This window comes from Leptodactylus fuscus, chromosome 5 (assembly GCF_031893055.1).
Source record: "Leptodactylus fuscus isolate aLepFus1 chromosome 5, aLepFus1.hap2, whole genome shotgun sequence".
Classification (NCBI taxonomy): domain Eukaryota; kingdom Metazoa; phylum Chordata; class Amphibia; order Anura; family Leptodactylidae; genus Leptodactylus; species Leptodactylus fuscus.
The window spans coordinates 53,310,380-53,329,533 of NC_134269.1; the positions used below are offsets into that span (position 1 = coordinate 53,310,380).

Here is a 19,154-nt window from a genome sequence, read left to right on the forward strand (position 1 = left end):
CCGGGCATTTTTCTATTTTGTTGTTCCAGCCCAAGCTTAAAGGTATTTTCAGACTTGAGTAATTAAAAAAAAAAAAAAAGTCTATTGCTAATAACAACCCATTACTGCGCAGCTTTGATTGGTTGTAATGGGCAACCGTGAGTTCTTCCATCTAGATCTCCTAAAGTGTGCCTGTGCGTATGTAGAAAGTATACTTGCCATATAAAACCATACAGAGACCGATATGTTCTGCCTAAGTGATGGCTTTAGTCTGTCACTAAAAGCGCATCAAAGTAACCACACTGTTGGGGGCTGTTCACATAAGTTTGATTATTAGTTGACATTAACTGTAGCAGAGCAACAGTTTTGTTTTACATATTGGGGTGACTTCAGACTGATGTCCGAGAATAGGAAGGGGAGGGGGGTGTCAAATTCTTACTTAGACATGGACAATGGTAGTGTGAATCCACCTTAACTGATCAGTTTTGGATGCTGCAGCTTCTGGGTGTACTGTGACAATTCTCTGACCAGCACCAACACAAGACCTCAGCTCAACTCCTTAGTCTTATCACTCAATGACTAAAAGGAGCCAATTGGGGCAAAATGGCTTAGAGCAACAGATTGCTCATTAGCATATGTCAGGAACAGTGGCATTTGGGGGGCTGTCATGCTTATCTGAATGAAACCCTAACAGTATGGTTAAAGGGTGGCGCATACCTTTTCCATGTGTTTTGTTACTTGGCTGGGCTTACACAACAGTTTAACCTTTTGCAGTTCATGCGCTACACAAATCTGCATCAAAGCAGATCTAGTTGGTGTTTGCATGACATTTCATGTACAATTGATACATCCACCATTTTGGAATACAAGAAATCTGACAGTCTACCACTGCAAATATTACTCTCGACACCTGAGTATTACAGCCCTCTGTCCTTTACATCTGTGTCAGAGCTCATTAACATTCTATTAAGATTTGGCTGAGGTATGCCTATACAGCAGCTCTTATCTCTGCATTATACAATTACAGTATTTATATACATTATACATGTCCACTGAGTAAAAGAAAAAAAATAAAGTAAATAAGGCTGAAACAGGATAGATCTAATGCATAAGATTCTAATAAGCATTGACATTTAGCCACCCAAGCAGTGATCTTGGCAAATACTACTGCAGGAAGAGGAGATTCTTTGGTATGCCTGTAAGGGTAAGTTCACACAGGGTCAGGATTTTGTGGCCATATCCATGTCAAAATCCTGACCAAAAAGACGGCTCCCATTGAAATCAATGGGAGCCGTTTCTTCCAGCTCCTGGAAACAGAAGCAAGATGCGGATTCAACTCGCGACATCCGCCTGAAGACACTCCCTCCTCCCAACTAGGCCCATTCATTTGGGCCTAATCCAGAGCGGACTGCGAGACTAGATACCAGTGCACTACATCAGCATCCACTCACAGTTACCCGTATTTTGGTCCGGGACCTGAGACAGCCTCCACCTCAGGTTCCGAATCAAAAGACCCTGTGTGAACTTACCCTAAGAGTTTACAATTTCCAGCAGCCACATGAGGCTGCAAACCCACCCAAGTGTTATACATGGGGTTTTCTAGGGGTCTATTCACACAAATGATAAAGTGCAATGTGACAACCGTTTAAAAAAAAAAAAGTTTTAACATATTTACTAATAGTGTTTTAGACAGTGCATCTTTAGTCTAGGCAGTCTTAGGGTATGTTCACACAGCGGAAAATGAAGAGGAATACCTCTTCATTTTTTTTTTTCCGCTGCTGGTATTTTCGGCACAGGTGAATAGGACTAATCATAAGAGAGTTTTGAGCCACAGGCTCCACAACAAGATCGAGCAGGATGCTTACATGTCCTCACACAGGTTGTATATGCCGCTACAAAGCTGACAGTGCACTAAGTTCAGCTTTTTCTGGTATATGCCATAGATATAGTTTCATCACCGATATCCTTCCAGTGTCATTGTTGGGCTGTGAGGAACACCCCTAAAAAATAAGATGTTATTTGTGGCTGCTTTTCACAGATCCTGCAGACTCGAATACATGAAAACTGGTGCCCCATGGATGACAACGAATCCATTTTTCAGGGTTTTTTTTTCTTCTCTAGCACAGTCATGTGAATATAGCCTTTCAATTTGTTAATACCATAATTTTACCCATGAGACTCCACAGCCATCAATGTTCATGTTGATAGCTGCCTGTATTATTGGTATACTGGAAAAAATGGCTGCCAGAAGGTGTAAACCCATCAGTGAGCGGTCCGCAGTTGTCATTCTACAAGTAAAGTGGCAGTCGAGCACCGTTCCAGTACCTGGAGAATGCTTATTATTCTGTGTTGTACAAATTTCATGTAAAAAGTTGATAAAATACAAATAAGTTTAAAAAAATATTGAATTACAGCAGTTTGATACATGTAATAAAAACCATCACCATCCAAATAGATACTCCAGAGCTTTAGACACCAAGGTGTCGTCCTTTTTCGGGGTCTGTCTGTCCATGAAAACCTGCAAGAACAGTTTTTGTTCACAGTTAGATTTTTTTTTAATGTTTTTTTCCCACTTATTGTCATTTTGCACAGACATTTTTTGATGTGTTATAGAGAAGCCAAGGGAGAAAAATGTCATTTATGGTCCTTTCACATGGACATGAGCAGGTCAAGAAATATAGTCCATGTGTCAGCCATAGTTCCTGGACAGACTGTGACGTGTATGAATGGAAGGCACGCCATCACTGATTTATGATGCTTCCCATATACGGTGTAAATAATATGCAAATCTATTCTCCAGGATGTAATTAGGAGAACAGCGCATTCTGTATGCCGCCCTCTAGAGTGCACTCTGTTCTAATTACATCCTGGAGAATAGATTTGCATATTATTTTTTACCCAGAATCCCTAGCAGAGCAGGAATGACTTGTAAGTCTCCGTACCGCCTATGTAAGCACACACTCTCCCTGATGTGTACGATTATCCTCTGTCCCATATACTGTATCATACCTAGGCTTTTTAACAGCTTAGACAAGTTTACCAAAGAACCTAATGGTCTAAAGCCAGCCAAGACATAGCATAGAGATGTACCAGATTTATCAAACACCTTTTTTTCTTTAGTATTTTGGCACAGTGTGATGCATTTTAAGGCATAAAACATTTCTATACCTTAAATCTGGTGCAAGGTATGTATGGCATGGTTCTACATTAAGATTACAGTATGTAACATTCTTTTTCCTCTTCAGCATTCCACCATGAACCGTGAATACAATTATTGTAAAGTGGATGTGTTTAGGAACTTGACCACGAAATTGCAGACCAAGTAAAGTTACAAAGCGGAGGCTCATAGTGCGTACAAGTCAGCAGTCTGGGTTTGGTGAATGCCAGGGGAGCATTACTTGCTTGACTTCATTGTGCCAACTTTGGGAGGAGAGATTAAGCTATGGGGTTGTTTTATCAGGAGTTCCTCCAATTTTGTAGGACTTTTGATGTTCCAATATGACTGTACCCCGATGCTGACAGTAAGGTCCATAAAGGCATGGTTGGATGAATTTGATGTGGAAGGTCCGCACACAGCCATGACCTCAACACCAACCAAAAACTTAGATGAATCAGAATGGCAATTGCCAGCCAACATCAATATCTGATCCATAAATACTTTTATGGATTAATTGGGCAAAAACTCCCATAGACACATTCCAAAATCTTGTAAAACGTCTTCCAGAAGACTAAAATCTTTAAGCCTCACAATAATGCCTATGGCAGTGGTTCTTAACTAAAGATGAGCGAACACTGTTCGGAACAGCCGTTCCAAACAGCACGCTCCCATAGAAATGAATGGAAGCGGCCGGCACGCGGGGGGTTAAGCGGCCGGCCGCCGGCAAAGTCTTTGTGCCAGGTGCTTCCATTCATTTCTATGGGAGTGTGCTGTTTGGATTGGCTGATCCGAACAGTGTTCGCTCATCTCTATTCTTAACCTTGTTTGAGGTACTGTACCCACCAGTTTCATATGCACATTCACCGAACCCTTCTTTAGAAATAAATCAAATATGATTTTTTTCAAAATTCAAGACATAGGTATATGTTTTTTTTACTGGTACACAAAATGAACCGTGCATAGGGCCTAGGGTTCGATCGGACCCTGGTTAAGAATCACTGGCCTATGGATTTAGAATAGGGCATCATAAAAGTCCCTGTAGATTTACTAATACTATTGTATGTCGCCCCATATAAGAGAATAACTGACCTTCAGCAATCAGGCATGTTATTTCCCTACACACACTACAATGGTATTAGTGGGGGGGGGGGACCTTTAAAAGATCCGGTTGCAGCATTAGGCCAGGTAATTCTGTGTGGGATTGTAAGCATCACAGTGATATGTAATGTTGGCCTAGCTGCATAGCTTTTACCCCATCACAGACAGACCTCATATTTTACACTGCAGCACTGCTTCTTCAGATTGGCTGCTGTACATGGAGAGGACATTGCCATTTCAGCAAAAATAGACAAACTACAAGCAACTAAATCAACAGTGAGACAAAAGTAGATAACATGAAGAGGGGCAGGGAGTGCAAGGGCGAGAGATTTGATTTACAGTTATCGCACTGGAGTATATAGATTGATATAGACAGTCAGACAGCCAAATAAAATACCTTGTAAGGACTAGTTGAGGCCCTGTAAGCTGCAGCCAGAGGTCGCATTCCTGTCCGTGGAGAGCTTATGCTTTTTAGTGGCGGTGTGATGGTGGAATACACGGAGGACACAGAAGCTTTCTCACTATTTTCCATTAAACTCTGAAAGAAAGACAGCACTTGGTTAATCCACAGGTCACTATGAGAAAGAATAAAAGTACAAGAATAACCATTATGTAATACGATTTAGACCAACGCCCCTTCGTGAAACCTTTGGGCAGTCAAGGAAGTACTTTCATTGTGCATTCATAGGCTGCAATATGGCTACTTGGGGTTGTATTCGTCGCTGTTGATTAATATTTGATGACCTTGAGAGTTTTTCTGGGAATTTACATAACCCAAGGGAGAGGGACCCCAAAGATCAGCAGGACAAAGGCACCACCATGGCCTGACATATCCTAAGTATGTGGCTGTGTCTGGAATGGTAGCTTGGTCCAGTTAAAGAGGACCTTAGCCAGGAACGTCCTTCAGCCTCGCGGCGCCTATCACACTGTACTGTGGAGCGGGGAGGAACGCCCCCTCCCTCTGCTCACACAGCTCGTCCATAAACGAGTATTATAAGGAGAGGGAGGGGGTGTTCCTCCCCGCTCCACAGTACAGTGTGATAGGCGCCACGAGGCATAACGGCATCACTGGCTAAGTGTCAGAAACGCCCTTCTGACACTAAAGCGCTACAGTCCCGGGACCGATAGCGCTTTACACCGGGCACAGATCGGGAAAGCCGACAGTGCGCTGAATTCAGCGCACTGTCAGCTTTCCAGCAGTATATAGAACTGCATGTGCCCGATTTGATGAAAGGTCCTCTTTAAGTGAATGAGGAGCGGTACATGACAGCAACATGCGTACGGACATCTTTGTGGGAATGTGTTGCGCTCCTGCAGGGTGTACTCCAGATTTACTTAAGCAAGGACTGTCGCCACTTCATTCTGCAGCCCTTTGTGGTTTTGGGGAATGAATACACTGATAGCTATCAATGTAAATCCATAGAAAACAACGCTGGAGGAGGGAATGGTTTCTAATATTCCATATACAGCACTCTTACCTTATCTATACAAGGTTTCACACCAATCATAATGCATTCACCAAATATCTTGCCGTCTTTACTTAGAGCTTTCCTTGCCTGTAGCTTGGACTGGTATTGTAAGTGCATCCAGTTTCCAGTATTTGACATCTATTAAAAGAAACAAAAAAACAAAACTTAAAGATGGTCAGAAAATAATCTCCTTTCAGGATATCAAGTTCTAATATGGAGACTAAAATTTGGCAATATTGCAGCAAGACACAGCAAACACATAGACGTGTGTGTTCTGTACAATGGCATGCGTGTCACAGCCAGCGACTAAACTCCAGCCCAGCTGATCACAAGGTAACACTTCAGGTCCTCACCACCAGGCAGGCAGCACAGTCATAGGATCCTCATGTATGCTCAATGCTAACAGATCTAATGGCAAAATGTATGTATGATGCAAATGATTTTGATGCGCATAAATTACCCCGATTATGATGTCTGACATAAGCCAAGGATAAAAAGAACAACTAAATAAACAAAAAGAGTAGACAACTAAAGGAATGTCATGGAGCGCATTTACTTGTAGAATAGGTAATACATTGCAAATCAGGAGTACTAGTGATTTTCCACATCCTCAGATATAAAACAGGAGGGTGTTTTTTTCCCCCTCATCATCTTAACAATCGGCCTTTATTTCACTGTTGCATTCAAAGCAATATCACTTTTCTTTTTTAATGTAGCAAATTGCAGCTAAAAAATGCTGAAAAAAACAACAACAACAAAAAAAAACACATCAAAAACGTTTGTGCTTTTACCTACATTTTGTATTTATGCCTCCCCTATTAATATAAAAGTCTATGGGGAAGATCTAGCAAATTTTTTGCAGGTAAAATGAATATGCTGTGTGTTTCAAAAACACACACACAAAAAAAAAAACAACAAAAAAAACACACACTCACTTCTCCCCAGTGCTTTGGTACCTCCCAGGATAGTCCGGTCCTTCTGGTCTGTTATTGCCCGGACCGTACCAGGAGGACACTGGGGAAAGGGGAGTATGAATTTATTTTCTTTCTTTTTAAAAAAACAAACAAACCTCCCCAGCCTATATGAAACAAATTTTTTTTTTTGCATAGGACATCCTCTTTAACCTTAAAAACATTTGTGTCAAAGATAAAAGAAAAAAAAAAACCCAAACCTGTACAAGTAATACCTTTGTTGGCTAACCATAAAAAAAAAAAAAAAAAAAATGTTTTCAAGCTTTCAAAGCACAAGGGATCCTATGGGGAATACTAATACTAAAAAAACAAAAAAACATAACACTGACTTTTGTGTCCTTCACCTCAGGCTGCTCACTATGCATTATAAATAAGATGAGATACAAAACATGTATCATGTTTTGATTGCTTTTTATTGTTTTTGGGAGAGGGGTGGCATTTTTTTTTAAATATGTTTAATTGTTGACAAATTTTTGTTTCTGTTCTTCGGGACTTAGATATTAATTTTATATATACTTTTTTACACATCAGTTAATCTCACACTGTCCCGGGTCCACAAAGTACCGCAAGGGTCAGAAAAGGTGAGGGGTTCACTTTAATAAAACAGACTCATAAAAGAGAGATAAAAGTAATCCTTACCACGTGTTTTATTATATTTCCATACTGAGCAAACTGGAGTAAGATGTAGGAAGCTGAGGCTTGAGGAAACCTGAAAACAAATGGAAGAAGCAGGGGTGGTAACGAAAGAAAGAAACAATGAAAAGATTAAGGCCTAGGACACACTGCGAGTTTTTGCAGTGCCACTATTTGACTATAACTATTGGGCCAGAGTGCAGTCCAGATGTAAGCAGTCGTGTGGACTGTACCCGTTACTAAATAGTCAATAGTTGTACTACAAAAAGTCACAGTGTAGCCTTGGCCTTAGGCACAACTCTTGTATGGAGGCATATATGGAACCTACAGATCCCTATAGATCCATACTGAACCTCTCTAGCACTACGTCATACAAGAACACATGGAGTGCCCACTGCGCGCTCTGACTCTGAGTCAATGTGACATTACACTGAAGTACATTCTGCTAAAAGACGGATGCAGAATGAAAGTCTGGCACAACCATGTCTACTGAGAGAAGACCAGACCTGCTGTCTCCTAAGAAACCTTGAGGATCCTGGCGCTACAGAGCTTTTAAATGATGTTGGATGAACATGTATATATCTGGCAGAGGATAACATACACATGAGAAAGACAACTAGTCCCAGAAAGCCCTCCATTGACCCTTAGTTTTATACAACACAACTGAGGTAGCAGGTTAACTTCTTGCACAAGCATAGGCGTAGTATCCCCATCCACTGTGGTGTGGCATTTAGTGATGGACAGCAGAGGGTATCCCCCGCCTTGCCAAATTTTAAATAAAATACAACAGCTCACCCATAAACTGTAACCCAGGTATCATCCAATTGGTCTTCAGAGGTCAACGAATCACCTTGTGTGTAAAACGGATCGAGCTGCGCAGGTGATAATGTGGCCTTTCTGCTTTGTACTATGGTTGACGGACTGAATACACTTGAAGCTGTTTATAAAAAAAAAAAAAAGGTTTGGATTAATTAATAATAATCCTACTCACAAGTAAAATCATAGTTGTGGTGATTATTTAGCACACAGGTCCATTTGGCACCAAAGATGTGCCACTTCCTTCTTTTTGCACCCCAAAAATGGGCATTGAACAAGCAAGCTGGGGACGTCTCGGCCCAACAAATTTACAATAAATTACGCAAGAAAATTGGCAATAGGGATATAGGAAATCTTCGAAATCATACACCAGGTCCTGAAAGTAGAAGATTTACATATTGGTACAAGAGCGGGCTTGTGAATTATTGAGATGCCGGCGCCTCGTAAGACAGGTGCAGCTAACAGTTTTTGTCTCTTACTGCAGATAGATGAGAGTGTGAGTCTCCTCCTGCAGACAGTTGTCTTACAGGCTGTCTTATAGGACTACAAAAAGGGAAGGGGGTTATGACAGTTTTCTGTGCAAAATGAGACATAGTGTCATAGAAGAGGAGAAAGTCAATGGAGGAATAACTGGGATTATCTTTTGGGTGCAATGTCTACCTGTCGTGTTCTTTAATACATTCAGATACAATATGGACATATTAATATACATAATATAATTTCAGTTAAGTGTCTGTTTCTCCACGCACTATGTAGGTTATGAATTTAGCCACTGTCCCTTACACTCAGCTGTAAAATAAATCAAATGCAAACCAAAGAGGCCGCTCAGTTACACGTATTACATTTCTAAAACTAAAGAGAAAATGTCAAGGCTCAGATTCCTTATTGCAATTGTAAAGAGGTTTTCCATATGTTAACATTGGAGTTCTGAATCCTGCACACAGCTATATGGGTACAGTTTACTTCCCGTAATGTGAATACATTAATATAGGACTATAGCGATTCTTATTCCTAATATAGTCCATTATCCAGTTCCACCGTGTTCTCTTGATGCATCAGGGGCTGTCTGATGTATGTGCTACATGCCGCCCATATAATAATGTGGGGTTCTTAAAGGGAGTCTGTCACTGGAACCCAGCATGACTGTTTCAGGTGACCCTACACTATCTAATGGTGTTTTCCACTAATTTGCTGAGATATCGCTCTTTATTTCAATATACAAATGAACTCTTTAGAGCAATGTTGACCTTGCCAGCCTTTACACCTTCAAGACAATGACATCATCCTTATTCCTCCAAAGAGCTCAAAAAAGACAATATCTCGACGATGGCGGTACAGATTCACAAGGAAAAAACACTGTTTGATCCAGGTGATTGTAACCTCTCTGCAGGGCTGGCTGATATGATGGGTTCTGGTAATAAGCTCCCTTTAACCTATTGCTAACTCAGAGGTTAGTTATTCTTCCCACAACCATCAACCTCCTCTCTATACACATGATTGGTTCGAGTTTGTGTACAAGTGTTTATGATGGGGAGAGGCGAATAACCCAAAATTGGAGAGAGCTTATTTGTTGCGAGTATCACATGCTTTAATATGCCTGATCTAAAAAAAAGAGCTTTAGCGTACAGTTAGGGCAAGTTCACACACAGTGTTTTGTATGTGGATTTAGAGGCGCGATCTGGCTCATCATCTGCCTTAAATAACACCTCCATTCATTTCAATAAGAGTGAGGAGAGGAGTTAGTGAAAGATGGGAGGCATCTTTAGAGGTGGATTCCATCTCAAAAATCCAGCAGGAATAAATTCTATGTGAACTCACCTTTACTGGAGAAAAGGCCCAAAAATAATATTGCTACGATAATTCCTTGATATAACTGGTGACATACTTTACTTTATGGCTCCATGGACAAAAGAACTGTAGATTGGCTGGATTTCCCATCTCAAACCTAGTCAGGAGATGGGATTCCTTGAATCATACTTATCTATAGTGCTCGGACTTACTTACATGTGTACGGAGTCGATGGGGTCGATGGAATTCCTGAAGTGAAAGTCGTCTGCATTGCCTAAGGTACAAGACAAAATGTCAACATGCAAAGCAATAGTGAAAAATACAAGATCATCATTATTAGAGATGAGCGAACACTAAAATGTTCGAGGTTCGAAATTCGATTCGAACAGCCGCTCACTGTTCGAGTGTTCGAATGGGTTTCGAACCACATTATAGTCTATGGGGAACATATACTCGTTAAGGGGGAAACCCAAATCCGTGTCTGGAGGGTCACCAAGTCCACTATGACACCCCAGGAAATGATACCAACACCCTGGAATGACACTGGGACAGCAGGGGAAGCATGTCTGGGGGCATAAAAGTCACTTTATTTCATGGAAATCCCTGTCAGTTTGCGATTTTCGCAAGCTAACTTTTCCCCATAGAAATGCATTGGCCAGTGCTGATTGGTCGAGTTCCGTACTCTGGCCAATCAGCGCTGGCTCTGCTGGAGGAGGCGGAGTCTAAGATCGCTCCACACCAGTCTCCATTCAGGTCCGACCTTAGACTCCGTCTCCTCCGGCAGAGCCAGCGCTGATTGGCCGAAGGCTGGCCAATGCATTCCTATGCGAATGCAGAGACTTAGCAGTGCTGAGCCAGTTCTGCTCAACTACACATCTGATGCACACTCGGCACTGCTACATCAGATGTAGCAATCTGATGTAGCAGAGCTGAGGGTGCACTAGAACCCCTGTGCAAACTCAGTTCACGCTAATAGAATGCATTGGCCAGCGCTGATTGGCCAATGCATTCTATTAGCCCGATGAAGTAGAGCTGAATGTGTGTGCTAAGCACACACATTCAGCTCTACTTCATCGGGCTAATAGAATGCATTGGCCAGCGCTGATTGGCCAGAGTACGGAACTCGACCAATCAGCGCTGGCTCTGCTGGAGGAGGCGGAGTCTAAGATCGCTCCACACCAGTCTCCATTCTGGTCCGACCTTAGACTCCGCCTCCTCCAGCAGAGCCAGCGCTGATTGGCCGAATTCCGTACTCTGGCCAATCAGTGCTAGCCAATGCATTGTATTGGCGTGATGAAGCAGAGTGTGCACAAGGGTTCAAGCGCACCCTCGGCCCTGATGTAGCAGAGCCGAGGCTGCACAAGGGTTCAAGCGCACCCTCGGCTCTGATGTAGCAGAGCCGAGGCTGCACAAGGGTTCAAGCGCACCCTCGGCTCTGATGTAGCAGAGCCGAGGGTGCACTTGAACCCTTGTGCAGCCTCGGCTCTGCTACATCAGAGCCGAGGGTGCGCTTGAACCCTTGTGCACACTCTGCTTCATCAAGCTAATAGAATGCATTGGCCAGCGCTGATTGAAGCAGAGCTGAATCTGTGTGCTTAGCTCAACTACTCCACCGGTGTAGTTGAGCTAAACACACACATTCAGCACTGCTTCATCACACCAATACAATGCATTCGCCAGCACTGATTGGCCAGAGTACGGAATTCGGCCAATCAGCGCTGGCTCTGCTGGAGGAGGCGGAGTCTAAGGTCGGACCAGAATGGAGACTGGTGTGGAGCAATCTTAGACTTCGCCTCCTCCAGCAGAGCCGGCGCTGATTGGCCAAAGTACGGAATTCGGCCAATCAGCGCTGGCCAATGCATCCCTATGGGAAAAAGTTTATCTCACAAAAATCACAATTACACACCCGATAGAGCCCCAAGAAGTTATTTTTAATAACATTCCCCCCTAAATAAAGGTTATCCCTAGCTATCCCTGCCTGTACAGCTATCCCTGTCTCATAGTCACAAAGTTCACATTCTCATATGACCCGGATTTGAAATCCACTATTCGTCTAAAATGGAGGTCACCTGATTTCGGCAGCCAATGACTTTTTCCAATTTTTTTCAATGCCCCCGGTGTCGTAGTTCCTGTCCCACCTCCCCTGCGCTGTTATTGGTGCAAAAAAGGCGCCAGGGAAGGTGGGAGGGGAATCGAATTTTGGCGCACTTTACCACGCGGTGTTCGATTCGATTCGAACATGGCGAACACCCTGATATCCGATCGAACATGTGTTCGATAGAACACTGTTCGCTCATCTCTAATCATTATGGTATAGTAGCAGGGCTCTGGAGTCAGAGACGGGGCCAGTTTTGGGTGGAATTACTAGACTCTGACTTCAAAATAAAATGATGAATTATTTTTATTCCTAACTTAGAATTATTAATATTGTATAATTAGACTTATAGTTTGTTGCATAATTATTTTCATAGGATTTCAATCACAAGCTTTTTTTTTTTGTGAATAAGAAGAACTTAATAGCTTTTTTTCTCACCATGGCTGTCAGCCATTTATAAAGGAGCTGGAATTTAAGAAAGAGTCTGAGTCAGGCTGTGGAAAAATGGAGTCGGAGGTTTGGCCTACTGACTCCAAAGTCCATGTGGCCAGGATTTGATACAAGAGACAAACCTGCTAAACTGTACCACTAACCACCTTAGAAAAAGATAAAGATACTGCACATTCTTTACGGGATATTCCCATGAACATAAACATAATCATCCCAGTGATCTGTAGTACGGGGGCAACACAAGGTACAGTTCTTGGCCCATTTCTCTTCACACTGTACACTGCTAACTTTAGGCACAACTCATCCAGGCATTGAGATAGTCAGGACCTCTAAGTACCTGGGCGTGCTCCTCAACAATAAACTAGACTGGGCTGATCACCTGGAGGCGCTGCACAGAAAGGGCCACAGCAGACTCTACCTGCTCAGGAGGCTGAGGGCCTTCAGAGTCCAGGGGCCACTTCTTAGGGCCTTTTTCAACTCTGTGGTTGCTTCAGCCACCTTTTTCAGTGTGGCCTGCTGGGGGAGCAGTATATCAACCAGGGACAGAAATAGATGTGACAGGCTGATCAGAAGGGCCAGCTCTGTCCTGGGGAGCCCCCTGGACCCAGTACAGGTGGTGGGTGACAGAAGGATACTGTCTGTGGTGACCTCCATGCGGGAGAATAAATCCCACCCCATGTATGGGACCTTGATGGCACTTGGCAGCACCGTAAGTGACCGTCTGCTTCACCCCAAGTGTGAGAAGGAGCGCTATCACAAGTCCTTCCTTCCAACCACGATCAGGCTGTATAATCTACATCAGACCAAGCGAAGATCACTCCGCACAGAGAACTAATGATTATGAAGTCTTCCTTCTTTCTTCTTCTGTTCCTTAGCTGCTATGGACTCCTAGTATATCTTCTCTTCTCAGCCTGTGTGTGTACTTCTGTAATATATTACTGTGTATTATCCTGTATCTGTATTACTATGCTGCTGTAACATGCTGAAATTTCCCCACTGTGCGACTATTAAATCTTATCTTATATCTTAGACTGCAACACCCTTCTTCATGGACTCCCAGCAAACACCCTCTCCCCTCTCCAGTCCACCTTAAACTGCGCTGCCCGCTTAATTCCCCCCCGATACTCATGCTGCTCCCCTCTGCCAGTCCCTCCACTGGTTACCTATAGCCCAGCGAATTGAGTTCAAGCTACTAACGTTAACATTCAAAGCGATCCACAACCTGGCCCCTCCATATATCTCCAACCTAATCTCCCACTACCTGCCCACACGTAACCTCAGATCCTCCAACGACCTCCTACTCCGCTCTGCTCTCATCTGCTCCTCACACAACTGTCTGCAAATTTCTCCTGCGCATCCCCCATACTCTGGAACTCCTTACTACGACACATAAGACTGACCCCCACAATCACAGGATTCAAGAAGGCCCTGAAGACTCACCTATTCAGGAAGGCCTACAACCTCCAATAACACTATCACCGCACCACCATCTGTACAGTCTCCCCCTCTCCTTCTGTCTCTACCCCCCTTCCCTCATAGATTGTAAGCCCTTGCGGGCAGGGCCCTCTACCCCACCGTGCCAGTCGGTCACTGTTAGTTTTATACCTACCTGTATATTTTGTGTATTGTATGTAAACCCCCAAATGTAAAGCACCATGGAATTAATGGTGCTATATAAACAATAATAATACATAATAATAGTTAATGTGGGCTCACTACATGTATCAGAAGATATCCCGTCCACAATAAGGAAATCATGGCTGATTTTCTGACCTTAGAAAAGTCCCACATTCATGGCTGTATCCACTGGCAACAGATCAAGTAGAGACTGGCAGAGTCTCCCGTATACATGTGTATAGAGATAGCTGTCAGCCACTGAGTAGGAGTGACCACTTGTTTCATATGCCTAATCTTCCTCCCCTAACAAACACTACCTACAGATAGGACTCTATTTCCCTTCAGGTGACCAGTTCCCTTCAGTGCCAAATTCTGCCATGTGAACAGGCCCTAATAGAGCCAGTAATTATTATAATTCCCTACTAAACACATTACAGCAGAACACTGCATTACATAGATTATAAGAAATACTTGATCAGCCCCTGTTCAGACTAATGAGACAGAAAAACAAAGTACAAAGTTACACAAAAAAGTACAAAGTACAAGTACAAAAAAATACTTTACCAGCTTTCTGGAACTTAAAGGTGTAGTGTTAAGACCTGGAAGTAAAAGGTCATCATATATGCTTCCAACAGGGGGAGCACCACTCTTATCTTTATGAGAAGGAACAACAGGCTGAGGAGGAGAACTTCCTAAAAACAGCAGAAAACATATCATTTGTTATTATAGAATAAGGCTGGCCATACACATGAGAATGCTTGCTCAGTATCCGGCTGTCACACTCTGCCATAGACATGCATGCTCAGCCTGGCCAAGTGTCCAAGTATACAATAGGAGGATAAAACCACTGTCAGACATGGATAGTAAATTATCTCACTATAAAACAACAGGATCCAACAGGTATAATCGGATCCAACAGATTCCTCTGACATCTGCCATTGTGGAGAGGTGGGAGGATCACATAGACAGTAGATGGTCAGTCCAAAACTTCTCTCTACTGGTGTAGCTGTACAAGGCTGGTTAATTTTTAGGGACAAAAGGCTTCATGTTGGGGTAATTCCTGCACTTTGTAGGGTCTGTCTTAGTAACAATGGTTTCAGCAATATCAAACATCTATTTTTCAATCTATTTTTTACTGTAGACACTTTTTCATTTATGAACTAATGCTATAAATGTACAGCATTTTACAGGAACTCTCTGGTGACCGTATTGCACATGCAGCGCAGAAAGGAATTTGTATGTTTGGTTTTTGTTTTTTTAAAAAGTCCAGGAATCTGCAAGAAATAGAAGCATTGAATAGACAGCTGTGACATTGTATCTACCGAGATGTCCTAAGCTACAGCCTGCAGATGACGGGCTGCTCACATAAGTCACTTAGGTTTACCATTATGGCCTCTATGATGTGGTCATGTGATTAACCTTCTCACCTCCCAACACTGGTGATCGAGACTCCATAAATCCTAATGATGGCCGGGGCTGTGGTGTTACAGGTGTTGGAAGATCACCCATCAAAAAGCCAGGAAGGAACTGGGCGCTGGCACCGGGTTTGGCGGATGTTGGTGAACCCATTACCATAGGTTCTCCACCTGCGGAAAGAAAGGACATCAAAATGTAAAACTGTCATGCAGCTTAACTGTATACAGCTTAATATCTTGGAAATGTCACACTGATAAAATATACATCGCAAACATTTATAAGGGGCTTTACTTACAAGAAACAAAGCGCAGTCCAATGGTTATCAAAATAGTATAGAGAGGGTATCTGTGCCCGATCTGGTGACATCCTATATATAGGGTGTTATCTGTACACTATATGGTGATATCTTATGTATAGTGATGGTGTTATCTGTACACTATATGGTGATATCCTCTGTATAGTGATGGAGTTATCTGTACACTATATGGTGATATCCTCTGTATAGTGATGGTGTTATCTGTATCCCACTTGGTGATATCTTATGTATAGTGGTGGTGTTATCTGTATCCCACTTGGTGATATCTTATGTATAGTGGTGGTGTTATCTGTACACTATATGGTGATATTCTATGTATATTGAAGGTTTGCTTTGAGTTTTGATTTAAAGTTGTTCAAGTACGAGATTTTAAGCCCCTGAGCCCTGACACTGTATGGCTTGTCATACTTCCTAAGACTTGATGCAATCTGCGTTGGAGTCTTAATGGGATATCTGTAGGAGCCTCCGCTGCAGATTCTGCAAAAACCGGTAGAGAGAAAAGTCCTTCCAGGAGGAAACATAGGCTCTGGGGGTCCGCCGATAACCAATTTTTAAGCAGGTAGGTTGTCTGTCTTTCGGGTCTCCATGCAGATCCAAATGCTAATGTTAAACCTATGATAAGACATTCAAGGGGCAATAGGATGTCTACACAGATTTCAGGTACAACTTACCTACGCAATACAAGATTAAACTACAAGTGGAGTCCTCTCGCTGACCCATTACAAAAAAGTATACTGAAGTGGATTTCAGGTTTTACATTAGTAAATGTTACTCAGTAAGGATGCCATTTTTCAATCCTATCTGGCACCAAAGATTCAGTACTCTGATCCATCTCCGTCCTACTCGCCATTTTTTATGAAAGCGGGCAGAGAATGGTGGAGACCAAATACACTATAACTTACACCAGTTTTCGGACATAGATCTCAACCCTGGTGCTAGGGAGTGCACCTAAATTAGCATGAGCCTGGAGCCTCTTAATAATTCACACACATCTCAAGCCAGACAAGGAATTGGTAAAGGCTGGCACCCAGAATACCAGTCCTCATAAACTCTCCCATTTGCTACAACTCAGGCCAGTAACCTGGCAATACTCAATAATTACAACAGAAATTCCCATCTTAACAAATCCTCCTCACCACATTACCTTCAGACTCTTGGGACAAAGTGTAAGGGTAGAAGAAATGACATTTTATTGTATTACCCATCATACTGACGACAAAAGCCTAGGAGACAGACAACGCGCCCCTTAGGACAGTCATGTGCAGCCGTCAGCACTTAGTAAAACAGATGACATGTCAAGGAAAGTCACAGCTGAAAAAAACTCCCAAATAACCTGTGATGTTCACACTAGCACCGCTGTCTACCCTTTGGGTTTCCGCCCTAATCCCTCGAGAAACTGGATAGGGGACAGCTTGCTGGCGGTCAGTCTAAAAACCCATTCATTTGAATGTTTTTTTAAAGCAAACTACCAGACGCACCGGAGCACTGGGGAAAAGGGAGTATGTATTGGTTTTTTTGCTTGTTTTTCACCTACCCTTGGCTATTTAAAAAATACATTTATTGTCCATTTTTGCCTGAACAACCCCTTTAGGCTAGGGTCCCACGGGCCGTAATCGCAGAGCTAAAGCACTGCGGAAGGAACCGCTGTGTGAACGCATTGTGGTTCTTTCCGCAGCGCTTTTAAGAGAAAGTTCACAGAGTTTTCCTCAGCGGACTTTCTCTTAACATTATATCTATGGGAAAGCCGCCGGCATTTCCGTAGATATAATTGACATGCTGTGATTTGCAAAGCCGCAACGGCTTTGCAAATCGCAGCGTGTCCGTGCTGCGATTACTTCCGCAAAGTCCCTTTTGCTTGCATTGTAAAACGCTGTGGTTTTTCCCGCAGCTTCTCCGCTGCAGCAAATCGCGGCGTTTACATCCCGTGGGGCTCCGGCCTTAAAGGGGTTTTCCCATCTCACCGTTTCAGCAGTACAATGCGGTATCACAATACTTATGCAGATCAGATAATATGCAGATGCATATAGAGAAGGGCTCAGTGTTATCTGTGTGTTTACATAGAGAGATAACAGACTCAGCTTTATCAGCAAACTGCAATTAGCTGAATGGCACTAAGTAAGTGACGTCACTTGTCCTATCACACAGGTCCGTGGTTATGGCAACGCTGTAAACAATGGGAGGAATAAGTTCACAAAGCAGGCAAACAAGGCAGCATTTCTAAAGCAATATATTTAGGAAAAGTCTTAATTTATATAAGCTACCAGTATAGATAGATCCTTAAGATGGGACAACCCCTTTAAGCTCTGTCAAGTTTCTTTTGCTTCCAATAAGGATGTTTAGATGCTGCTTTTTACTAGAGAAATGCAGGCAGTTTTTAATTGTAATATTGCTAAGCAGGTTACTATACATTTCACCTATAGGATATTGTTCACCACACTAAAATCCTCTGGTTTACTGGCATAGGAGAAATTGGTTACTCATAGGGGTGGGCAATTAATCGCAAAATAACCAAAACTGAAATCTGGCTCCTTTTATGGAGATGAACTCGCCCACATTGATTATATCAATTATCTTCCATCCATGTCATCTGGTTTCATACTGCCATTGGCTAAAGGATATAGCACTAACTGTAAACGATCCAATCGGGATTCCTGATCCGTGAATAACCAAAACCTAGTGGAAGGGCATGGCATTTAAATAGGGGGTGTGGCCTCTGATTTAGGTCATATTCGCCCAACCCTAGTTACTCATAACTGTGATAAAAAAAATGTATGCAGTTCTTACGTTAACAAAAAAAAAATCATGTAAAAAATCCGAAAAATAGCAGGAAAATATTTAGCAGGTAAAATAAATGGAAACTTAAAGATTGTTTATAAGGGCCCTTGCCTCCAGAAGTGTAATATAAGCTCACCCTGCTTTATAGATGGGTATGATGCAGGGTAAGGCTATGGGCAGTGCCAGGAATCACAGTCACACAGGGCACAGGCCTCATATTCACTCATAATGATAGTGAAAGGAAAACCGCATGCTGAACTCAGTGTATACACCTACCAATAGGGGGCGTTATCGCGCCACCCAAATCACATGACACCTGCAGCACTACTCGCTTCTTACTGCCTCTACTCACCCGGGGGCTCTAAGGAGAAGGCTGACATGTCTCCAGGAACAGCCCGGCCTCACAACATGCGTCTCACATGGGCCAACGATGTAACCCGCGGACACTTCCTCCTTGCCTGTGTGTCACGGCTCTGTCGGTCACGTGTCCGCCTGTCATCCTCACATAGAGGTCTGGAACGCAGCTGTGCGCCGTCTGCACGCATGTGACATCGAAAGTGACACGTCATGGTGA

At 42.9% G+C, this 19,154-nt stretch overlaps 1 protein-coding gene across 1 annotated transcript; it reads right to left on the reverse strand.

The window, feature by feature from the left end:
• Positions 1 to 79: 79 nt before the first annotated feature.
• On the reverse strand, positions 80 to 19,086 carry LOC142202800 (nucleoporin NUP35-like). Its single transcript, XM_075273119.1, has 9 exons — positions 18,933 to 19,086; positions 15,501 to 15,659; positions 14,638 to 14,765; positions 10,128 to 10,185; positions 8,103 to 8,244; positions 7,314 to 7,383; positions 5,713 to 5,841; positions 4,632 to 4,772; positions 80 to 2,497 (listed from the first exon to the last, which is right to left on the reverse strand). Exons 1-9 carry the CDS (start codon positions 18,958 to 18,960, stop codon positions 2,420 to 2,422), a joined length of 933 nt encoding a protein of 310 aa, XP_075129220.1. The 5' UTR covers positions 18,961 to 19,086; the 3' UTR covers positions 80 to 2,419.
• Positions 19,087 to 19,154: the final 68 nt, after the last annotated feature.

Coding starts and splice junctions, on each gene's coding strand:
- LOC142202800 (XM_075273119.1), bottom strand. CDS start 18,960: ATGTCAGCCTTCTCCTTAGAGCCCCCGG. Junction 8,245..10,127: donor CCCATCGACTCCGTACACAT/GTAAGTAAGTCC, acceptor TTTTATAAACAG/CTTCAAGTGTATTCAGTCCG. Junction 4,773..5,712: donor TGAAACCTTGTATAGATAAG/GTAAGAGTGCTG, acceptor TCTTTCTTTCAG/AGTTTAATGGAAAATAGTGA.